Raw genomic sequence first — 11,732 nt, 5'->3', positions numbered from 1 at the left:
TATCCAAATCTGAACCGATTTCGATAAAATTTAAAACAGCTATTTCTGTGCTCCATCTAATACCTGGTACCAAATATCACGGTTGTGGATTGCATAGTAAGAATGTGAGGGGCTTAAAGATTAAATCGGATGAAAGATATATATGGGAGCTATAGCTATATCTGAACCGATTTTCTCCAAATTTGATATACTTGCTTCTAGGCCGAACTCGGTTGGGTGTGCCAAAATTCAGGTGATTTGGACTGATAGTGGACATTTGGCGCACATTTAACCCGAAATCGGATGAAGATATATATATGATATATATGGGAGCTATATCTAAATTTGATCCGATTCTCACCAATTTCAATAGGGTTCGTCCTTGGGCCAAAAAAGTATTGTTTGGAAAATTTCATCTCAATCGGATAATAAATGCGACCTGCATTTTGTTCACAAGAATACATGGACAGACGGACGGACGGACGGACGGACAGACGGACTGACATGCATAAATCGACTCAGAAAGTAATTCTATGAAGGTTCTCAAAAGTAACTATGGGTCTATCTCGTTTCCTTCTCCATGTTACAAACAAATGCACAAAGACATAATACCCTTACCACTATGTGGTGTAGGGTATAACTACTTAATTCTTCACACAAAATTTCCTGAGCAAACACTCATGTTTGTACATTGTTCAAATCAAATCACTCTCAGAACAACGAAAAAATATGTCCCATCTCTAACAAATGAGAGCATTTATCGAAAAAATAAATTAAAAATTAAAACTAGAAAAATTTAATAACATTTTGAAAATTTTTGGGAAGACTGAAAATTATGAATGAAAACTACAATGTTGAGTTCGCCAATTATCCCCTCCCCTTTCCCTCCCTTTTAGTTCCCAACGCGCTTAGGGATTTTAAAATATAAAAAAAAAACTACAATGTTGAATAGCGTATGTACATTCTTACGAAAGTAAATTTTGTTTTCTTTCTCATCCGAGGTACGCATTTTGTCCACGAGTTGAAATTTCCACAGAAAACTGGAAACAAAAGAGGCAATATTTTCAAAATGTTTGTATCGGCAGAAAAAATGTTTGACAGGTGTCTCTCCAGCAGAATTTAAAAATAGAAAAAAATACTAAAATATGTTCAAAATGTCAACATTTACACAAAAAGTTGAAAACGTGAATGAAAATTGTAAAATTAATGATATAATTATTCTTTGGAAGAATGATAGTATTTTCTTCTATTCATATTAGTGATAATTTCATGTATTTTCGTATAAATTCCTATTAATTTCAACAAACATAATTTTTTAAAAAAGGAATTATTTTACTATGAATTACGAATCGTGCCATATGAAGTGGTTAATTCGTGTACCTAACTCTGAGAGCGAACAACGTTGTTCGGTTTACAATGGAAACATGCTATTATCGTCTTCTGAAGTAATATTATTCGTATAGTCCCACTTATCCAATAAATACTTAAAAAATTTAAATTAAATTTTTGTCCGTTATCGCTTTATACTCCCAAATTTTCATATTAGAATTCAAAAAAAAAAACAGAAAAACACTACTAATGTACATTGGAATGTAATAAGTCAAAATTGAATAATATCATGCAATATAAAACATAACTATTCTACATTTCAAAAGTAAAAATGAAAATGTCCAAATTCCACATTTGTACGCGATTGCATTTTATCCTTTTCTACTAAGAGACAATTTTGAATTTTTCTGAATCGTTAAAATCAGACCAGCAGTTCTTGAGTTATAAGAGTATTAACTAACACAACTTTCTATTATATATATAGATATAGATTCCTATTAAGTTATTTATTCATAACTTTATTTAATAATTATTTTAGTTTTTGTTTTCATCATCTACGTAGAAAAACAGGTTCTGTGTCACCCTGTGAATTTCGATAAGTCGTTGTTATCGAAAGTGAGCGTCTTTCCTAATGCTTAGTTCACATGGCACTTGATTCGCTCTCTACTCGTTATTCGACTATTAATTGCTTAATTCCCACATAAAATTTTCTAAACGAACAAAAAATAAAATGTTGAATGGCGTATGAAAGTAAATTTTTTTTGTCTCCCTCATTTGAGGTACACTTTTTGCCCACTAGTTGGAATTTCGACAGAAAACTGTAAACAAAAGAGGCAATATTTTCAAAAATTTTGTATAGACCAAAATTTATTGACTCTAAAACCGAAGTTAGAAACAGAAAATTACAAAAATGTATGTAAAATTTTAACATATATACAAAAAGTCGAAAACATAAAAGAACATTGTTAAATGAAAGATAAAATAAATCTTTGGAGAAAAAAACAAAAATGTCTTCATTTATTTGCTCCGTTCCAGTACCTGCAAGAATCTACTAGTTTTAAAATTTTATTGGTGTACATATTTCTGGGAGCGAACAACATGTTTGATATTGCAATGAGAACATAGAATAACTTCACACAGAATCTTCTAGTTTGCAATTTTTTCGTTACCATAAAGGGAAAATCGGTTATCGTAGTAAAAAGTTTTACATTCTTGCGAATATAATATAATGGAGCGAATATAGTGCAGTGGAAACGAATCAAAAGGAAACCACAGCGAAAACCTTCAAAATATGTAAGACCCAATGGCAGACCCAATATTTCTACAAAAAAAAAAGATCTAGTCTAAAGATTGTTTCATTCTTTTGGTATCTCCCCCACAAAGCGTCAAAACTTGGAATAATTATAACACTCGCAAAATGCGAAATAAAAAACAAATTCTTTTCAAACTCTCCACATCGAAATAACTCTACAAACACATGATTGGGTGAGATGATAGGATATATCGGATCACTCCTTCAAGTACCTCCCCACAAAGAGCCAGAATTTTGAATAATAAGATCTGTTGTTAAATGAAAAAGAGTACCATTATCTTTAGATGTGGCAAATCGAAATATTTCTTCCAACACAATATCTGGTATAAAGAATAGATGGAATGGAATCACTCCTTCTGGCACACCATCCTCACACTACAGACGCTCCGGAAAATCCGATTATTTTCAAATTAAATCAACCTAATAGTTCAACAACACAAGATTTAATGTGAAGATGGAATATATCGGCTCACTTTTGAGGTACACTTTTTGCCCACTAGTTGGAATTTCGACAGAAAACTGTAAACAAAAGAGGCAATATTTTCAAAAATTTTGTATAGACCAAAATTTATTGACTCTAAAACCGAAGTTAGAAACAGAAAATTACAAAAATGTATGTAAAATTTTAACATATATACAAAAAGTCGAAAACATAAAAGAACATTGTTAAATGAAAGATAAAATAAATCTTTGGAGAAAAAAACAAAAATGTCTTCATTTATTTGCTCCGTTCCAGTACCTGCAAGAATCTACTAGTTTTAAAATTTTATTGGTGTACATATTTCTGGGAGCGAACAACATGTTTGATATTGCAATGAGAACATAGAATAACTTCACACAGAATCTTCTAGTTTGCAATTTTTTCGTTACCATAAAGGGAAAATCGGTTATCGTAGTAAAAAGTTTTACATTCTTGCGAATATAATATAATGGAGCGAATATAGTGCAGTGGAAACGAATCAAAAGGAAACCACAGCGAAAACCTTCAAAATATGTAAGACCCAATGGCAGACCCAATATTTCTACAAAAAAAAAAGATCTAGTCTAAAGATTGTTTCATTCTTTTGGTATCTCCCCCACAAAGCGTCAAAACTTGGAATAATTATAACACTCGCAAAATGCGAAATAAAAAACAAATTCTTTTCAAACTCTCCACATCGAAATAACTCTACAAACACATGATTGGGTGAGATGATAGGATATATCGGATCACTCCTTCAAGTACCTCCCCACAAAGAGCCAGAATTTTGAATAATAAGATCTGTTGTTAAATGAAAAAGAGTACCATTATCTTTAGATGTGGCAAATCGAAATATTTCTTCCAACACAATATCTGGTATAAAGAATAGATGGAATGGAATCACTCCTTCTGGCACACCATCCTCACACTACAGACGCTCCGGAAAATCCGATTATTTTCAAATTAAATCAACCTAATAGTTCAACAACACAAGATTTAATGTGAAGATGGAATATATCGGCTCACTTCTTCCGATACTACCCCCACAATAGGTCGGATGTCGAAACAATACAAAAAGATTCATTGCGGCCCGCATCACTTTTATTGCAAAGAAAACTCTAAAGATGCAGAGAAAACTTTCTCATATTTTTAAACTGAAATATGTGTTATTTTTTTCTCAAACGTAAATGACAACAGTATTACAATGAAATGGACAATTTTGAAAGTCAATGGACAATTTTGAAAGAAATTAGTTGTGTTCCAGTACTTTTTTAGTAGTAAAACTAGCAGAAGAGAGAACAGTTCGAAATGTCATTCTCATTTAGGTTTGCTCAAAAAATAAGGGAACGAAAAATTAGCAGAAATGCGATAAAATGTCAAAATTCAAAATTCCAAAAGTACACAGCCTAAATCGGACTGGTGAAACCTTACTGAAAAGAGCGCCAACATTTAAGAAATGAGTATTGAAGACGATAAGTTAAAATTAATAATTTATAATAATAATTAATAATCTGATTCCTCATTCAGCCAGTCCTCTTCATCAGTTGCTCCATATTTTCTCTTTTTTTTGCGCGACAAATATTAGTTTTTCCTTTAGTTTTCAAGTTGATCATTTTCTTTATTGAAATGTATACATTTTTTAACCTTGTTAGCCCTGCCAATTAAATGTCAAATTAACAATATGCACATTTCTGCTCGGCCAAATTCATGTAGGTAAAACAAGCAGAAATGTGCACCACTCAGCGCCATTTTTTTTCTCGAGAGAGCTGCAAGTTTTGCTAGTTTTTGGAGTACGGGAACGCGTTGTAGCAGAATTAGTGTTAATTAGTACTAATTTGCAGGTTCTGGAACACAACGATTGTAATTATATTATTGCATGACTTTACCTTCTTAATTCTAACAGGGTCTCTCCATGGTAGAAGAATATAGGTAGACGCATCGACGCAGCTGCTGGGACAATGAACTGTCAAACCAATTTTGGAATTGAAAATGTTGAATGAAAAGTTATTTTAATTTGTAAAAATTGTTGAAAAAGCCTTATTATAATAACATCCGAATGACGTCGTATTAGAAAACATATAAAAATCTACTTATATTTGAAAATAAATTAAATAATGTTTGACATATCAATGCTCCCAAGCGTTGATGCATCTACCTGTATTTTTCTACCATGGGTCTCTCTATGTATTATGTTAAAAAATCGTTTTATGTTCATGAATTATTGAATCGATAATCCGACTATACATCCCTAACACATAACCACCGTTGTTTCCTCTTCCCATTCGTAACATAGGGCGCATGACGAGTTTTTTATCTTGCCTCTTTTTACATTCGCCACTCTCTGTTTCTGATATTTTTTGCATTGGCATTATAAACGCCATTCAATACAAAAGAAAACAACTCAAACTTGATTGGCGATATTATGAATAAATAACTTTAAATCGACCGGTATCATATTGGCATACACAGATATACAACAAGAAAATGAATATCGACGACGTTATTTATGTAGTATGCCTCCTGGCCTGTATTGGAGCAGGCAACTATGTGCGAAAAGTCCCTGATAAAACCCAAAAGAAGTATATTAGCACAGCATTGGGCATATTGATGGTCTTTATTGTGTCAGGATGGAATTCTTTTCATTGTTTCGTGTCGGCCTTGTTGGGTGCAGCTGCTGTAATATACGTACATCCGAGGTATGTATTGAAACAAAGTGCAAAGTTGGATCTTGACATATTTGTAATATTAAAATCAAATCACCTTCGTTGCAGTAAATGCCATTTAGCAGCCTTTACTGTCATGTTTGGATACTTGGCGTTCTTCCGTTTGGCTAGTATGTTTGGTCTTCCAGATCCTCCGGGACACATTAATATGATTCAAATGATAATGACCTTAAAAGTAAGAGATTTGTGTACAATATTGAAGTCGCTTATCTACTCATCGACAAAATTTCAGATTGCTGGTATAGGTTTTGAAAAAACTGCCTCCTGGAAGAAACTTAAAGAACGCGAAAAGAATGAAGATGTAGAAATTTCAGAGTACGATTCAATTATTCAGTCTGTTAATATCGTTGAAATTCTCCATTACTCCTTTAACTATATCGGTATTTTGACGGGTGAGTGTATACATACATGCATCTTACTAAACGGTGTTGCTATCAACGACAAAAAAATAGACAAAAGATAAGCTATGAATATTAGGTTTCATGAATATAAATATCAAAGGTAGAACCTGGTGCAAAAACACTTTAAAACAATTAATATTTATCGCTGTCTACCCATAATCTGTGTGAACTGATAAAAACGGTTAGTCGTAATTCCCAAGTTCTATATTACTTTGGTGCCAATCAATCGCCTACCACCTGTTGTCATAGACATAAGCACACTTAGAGTGTGTATTTAATCTTTCCAATAAAGGATGGCCAATGTAGTGCAGATTAACGAAAAACTACTCTCAAGTTGGGTTCTTGTTATCTTAAAACTTTTAACAGAAAATGCAATAAAATTAGTATTTATTTTAATTTTTTTTATAAAAATATAATATGTTTTGGGAGTGAAAATGACCAAAAACAGAGTTTCTTCCTGATTTTGCATTCAATCTGAATGGGGCTATATTTTAGGACAAGGCAGAGATAATATTAAGTGTATGAAATCGACCATTTTTGTGAACTTAAAACATTCTTAAATTTAAATCATTTACATTTTGAATAATCATATATCTACATTTTGAATAATAATAATAATAATATACCTCTTATAAAATGTGAAATAAGAGTCCCATCGTCTAAAAAATTCGCGCATCCCGATCTTTCTACCAACTCAAAATAGGGTGTATAGAACTGATAGAACGGATAGCTCCTTCTGGTACCTCCCCCATATCGGCTGATGATGACATTCATAAAAGTGGAATGAAAATATGATTATTTTCAAACTTGGTATGTCCTAGTATTTCCACTAGTAGAAGATCAAGTGTGAAGATGGATTTATCGGTCAATTCTTCAGGTATCACAATTTTAAATGATCATTTTTTTATAAAATATTTCTGGCAACCCCAGATCTGATAGGAAGAACGAATCCTCCTACAGGTACCTACCTCACAACGAGGAAAATGATCATCAGATTCTCTTCAAAATTAGTACAACCTAATAGATCTAGTGAGGAGATGCGATACATCGAACCATTTTTCTTATTGCTTCCTAAAATCAATCAATTGCTTATAACCCTTATACATGCACAAATAGTCAACAGTTCTCTCCAAACATCGTTTATTTCAATATTTCTATCAAAAGTAGATCTAATGAAAATATAAAAATCGATCCACTGTTTCTTGTAATTACCATACAACATTCCAGAATTTCCAATCATATACAAGTATTGCATTAAGTTTTTAAACATCATTCAGTTAAATAACAAATGTGTGCGTTACACTTTTAAATTGTTGAAAAAATCGAATCAAATTAGATATTTTTACTATAAAAATATTGTTACTTGATGATATAATTTAACATTGATTGTTTATCATCTGAATCGTTATTAAACAAATTAAATGATTGGCCGACATTCCATATTGGCCACAAAACAGCGGATTTTTATTCAGTTGAAGATACTGAATTTTCCACATTGATAATATTTTTCCAGTAAGAATTTTCAAACACTCAATCAAGTCCCTATTTATTTTTGACAACAATTGAATATTAAACCTAATAGTTTTTACACTATTTTCTTTGAATTTCAAATCGCAATTATGTATTTCGCTGCAAATTTAGTAATTAGATGGAATTAGATTTATTTTGTGGATTTTGGTTTATCGAATAATTTGCCAATACTTAATACATAAATGAGCTACTCCATACACAAATTCTGCAACATATGTTATGAAATACACATTTAATTTGATCAATTGCTTTGCTTTTAAATAAGCTTCATTAATCGTATCAACTTGAAATTCGTTAAAAAAAAAACATAAGTTTAAGTGTTTTGAATTTTGTTGTCATAAACAATTTTGAGCTTTCGTCTCCTTCCCAAAATCTTTGATATGTCGGAACATAAACATTATTTTGTTAATTTTGGTTTAATGTAGTAGTAATAAAAAATGCACTTCCCCCAATATTTTTAACTTACCAAATTTACTTCCAATAACTACGACCATAAACACACTTCCTTTAATTTACGAAAGCATTTTATTCAGTAACCCATTTCGTTGTTTTTAATGTTTATACTCTCCACAATGGAAAGGAGGTTATATTAAATATGCCATTCCGTTTGTAACACCTCATACCTCACCTCAATATAACATATAATTAACATTTCTGGAGAAAAACGCATGAATTACAAAACAGACACGGTATACGCAAATATACAGGAACATTTTTGATAAACAATATATATATATATATAATTTTAAATTTTCAGGTCCATATTACCGTTATCGGACTTATCGTGATTATTTTGAAACTCCATTCTCCGTCCACGCTCCCACTTGGAAAACAACTTTGGATCGCCTAAAGTATGCCGGCTTTTACTGCAGTCTGTATCTCTTGGGCAATTCAATTTGGCCTTTAGAGGTAATTTTGAACAAAATAAGAAAATTGTAAACGCTAATCAAGCATTTTATTTATAGTATGCCTTGACCGATGAATTTTACAATGAACGCTCCTACTTTTATCGCCTCATGTATGTTTGGCCAACATTTATAATATTCCGTATGCGTATATACACCGGCCTAACATTGAGTGAGTGCGTTTGCACAATGGCAGGATTCGGTGCATATCCTGTTGAAGCTGATGTGGTCAATGGCGGTGGTCCACGTAAACCATATAAACATTTTAATCCCGATACATATAAAGGCGAATATACATTCACTGCTATTGTAAACACCAACGTAATGGATGTAGAAAAGAGTCCAATGTTCCGTGAAACTATGAAACACTGGAATATTTGTGTACAATATTGGTTGGCGGTTAATGTATATAAACTGTTTCCAAGCAAAAAATATAGGTAAGATATTAAGAACTACATTCTGATATAATTTACGCAGCCGATGTCAAAGACCTACTCCAATAACATACTTTGTAACCAATTCTTCTAGTTAATTAAAATTCATATTGACTTTGATTCATTTCAGAACTGTAGTCACATTATTGGTCTCTGCGTATTGGCATGGTTTCCGGCCTGGTCACTATTTTTGTCTGATGGGAGCTCCTTTCTATGTACACAATGAAGATATTTGGGATAAATTGATACGCAAAGATGCTACCGGCACTAAACGCAGAATACTCGACTTTCTCTTCTGGTTCTTTAAATTCTTCAGTGGCGGTTATATGGGTACCGCCTTCTTACTTGTGACATTTGAAAAGATTTGGCGATTCTATAGTTCAGTTTATCATACATGTTATGTTGCTTGGTTAGTACTTTTGGTCGTTGGTACAATTTGGACAAAACAAAAGAAAGCTGAAGAGAAACGTAGAAAACGCCTTGAAGAAAGCAAAGCCGAACCCGCAGATTAAGATAAGAAATCCCAATAAATAGCATGTAAGATTGGGATACCGAGAACAAATGGAAACTCTATATTATTGTTTCTCCATTTTCTTAGTAACACAACACATTGAAACATAATTAAAAAAAATTATTTTTAAAAAATGTGTAGTAGTCGAAAGCACAGTCCGCCGTTGGACATAGTAGTTAGATTTTATCTTGATATTAGAATGTGGGGGATAGTTTTAAATAAAAGCCAAACCAAATTTATAAAATATAATTTAATGCTATTTTAGTAGCGCTAGCAAAAGTTTTAATTATGATAATTGATTTTGCAGCACAAACTGTTTTTATATACATAGAAAAAAGCATGCATTTTTTTCTATGTAATTTTTATACATCATTGCGACAACAAGTTAAGTGAAATAAATATTTAACGAAAACGTTACTACATTGTCCCATCTTCCCGATTTTCGATTTTATTTATTTAATTAGAATTTATTCAATCTCGTATTATGTTACTCTTTTTGAACGTATGTCTTCGTACAAATTTTTTTTCTAAATATTGTATGAGACTTAAAAAAAAATATATTTTACGGATTGGTCTTATTGAGTTCCAATCAAACTCTTCCCAATTATTCATTAGTGAAAACTTTGTTAATATCGGCATTTGTGTGATGTGGAATACATAAAACGCAAATGCAATAAATGTGACAAATAGCTGGGATGGGGTTGCAAAAACAAAAAATGGTTATATTACTTTATATTACCTTACAATAACTTAATTATTTTTCAAGACATACAAACTGGGGAACAATACTATTTCCCTTTTTATAAATTTGAACCAATTAATTAATGTAGTACCCCATTACCCCTTCATTATCTTCATTTAAAAAAATGGCTAATTCGGAATCATCTTAAGTCATTCTTTTTATTGTACTTTTCTTTATAAAATATGAACTATTGATTGTATATACTATATGTGCAAATATAGATATATAGAAAATTACAATAATAAAGACTTAATGCTGATTCTGAATACTTGGGTACATGTGAAATTATACTCACATTATTCAATCATAATTTTAATAATGAGATATAAAAATTTGACTTATGTCAACAGGATCCAAAATGGTTTCCACCATATACCTGATTCACGTATTTAATGCACCATACTTTTCACTTCAATGTGAAAATGTCTTCCAACAACTAATTTGTTGCTTCTCGTCCTGTTTATTGATTGCAATTAAAAAATGTAATTAGTTTTGTTTTTATTTCCAATTATGGTTTTTATTTTTATTGCGAAAAATACTTTTATAGAATAAAGAATACTTTGAGAGTTGTAAATATAAATTGGTAAAATGAAATAAAGAGAGAGACACTAAACTACACTAAAAATAAAATAAATTGCAACTACAATAATATTAATATTTGCTATCGTAAATTTATTATAAGGCTTATGAAGTTAAATTAAGAAAAATTCATAAAATTGTGAGTCTGTCATCAGTATGTCATTAAATACTTTTTGTTAGTTATTTTCTTGTGTTGCATTTGAACACACTTATTACATTTTTATAGAAAAAATCTATAAATATTCGATACCAGCTCGAATTATTTTGTTTATTGTTTTAATTAAATATAAATGCAAATATAAAAAGGGGAAAGAATAACATGAAAATGAATACAAATTAAATTCTATAGCAAGATAAAGATAATAATTCCATCATAAAATGGCAAGCCTTTTAAAGTCATCTGCACAAATAGCACTTGTAAGGTGCATGCAAAAAGTTTAAGTCCCTCCATGACAAACAAACGAACAAAAAGTGCATTGAAAATGTCATAGATCTCCTTTATAATTTAAGTGAGAAGAAGTTTAGCAAATGTCATGCTGATGTGGGTTCATCTGTGTAAAGAAGAAAAACATGTAAAATGGTTTTGGTGTCAGAAATTCAATTGTTACCTGTTACCAAAGACATGCGTCTTTTAACATTCTGGGTGGTATTATATGCCCCACAATGTACACATTTTAAGCCAATGTAATGAAATTTTGTCTTCGAAGTCTATGAAAAAATAAAAACAGAATGTTAATGGATTTACATTTACAAATAATATTTAAAACTTGTTTAATTTTTTCTGTTACTAAGTACTTTTTCCACTAAAATACAGAATTTCCAGATGG

General features: G+C 31.2%; 2 protein-coding genes across 4 annotated transcripts in view; one reads left to right on the top strand and one right to left on the bottom strand.

The window, feature by feature from the left end:
* Positions 1–5,356: 5,356 nt before the first annotated feature.
* LOC101888273 (lysophospholipid acyltransferase 7) lies at positions 5,357–9,833 on the top strand. The gene is made up of 6 exons (XM_005189188.4): positions 5,357–5,776; positions 5,852–5,978; positions 6,036–6,195; positions 8,492–8,643; positions 8,700–9,076; positions 9,204–9,833. The coding sequence occupies exons 1-6, from the start codon at positions 5,565–5,567 to the stop codon at positions 9,583–9,585; spliced, it is 1,410 nt and encodes a 469-aa protein (XP_005189245.1). The 5' UTR covers positions 5,357–5,564; the 3' UTR covers positions 9,586–9,833.
* A 1,314-nt stretch (positions 9,834–11,147) lies between these two features.
* LOC101888446 (uncharacterized) overlaps positions 11,148–11,732 on the bottom strand; it is a 33,609-nt gene continuing 33,024 nt past the window's right edge. For all 3 annotated transcript variants that reach the window (XM_005189189.4, XM_020038815.2, XM_020038816.2), the window contains exons 6-7: positions 11,514–11,613; positions 11,148–11,456 (exon numbers count right to left, since the gene is read on the bottom strand). In XM_005189189.4, the coding sequence (XP_005189246.1) occupies positions 11,437–11,456; positions 11,514–11,613 (120 nt within the window). In that variant the 3' untranslated portion in view covers positions 11,148–11,436. The remainder of the gene's footprint in view (positions 11,457–11,513; positions 11,614–11,732) is intronic.

The sequence above is a fragment of the Musca domestica genome, unplaced genomic scaffold, assembly GCF_030504385.1.
Source record: "Musca domestica strain aabys unplaced genomic scaffold, Musca_domestica.polishedcontigs.V.1.1 5, whole genome shotgun sequence".
In the NCBI taxonomy this organism is placed as follows: Eukaryota; Metazoa; Arthropoda; class Insecta; order Diptera; family Muscidae; genus Musca; species Musca domestica.
The sequence above is the reverse complement of the archived record's forward strand: the minus strand, read 5'-3'. Positions and strand labels throughout refer to the sequence as shown.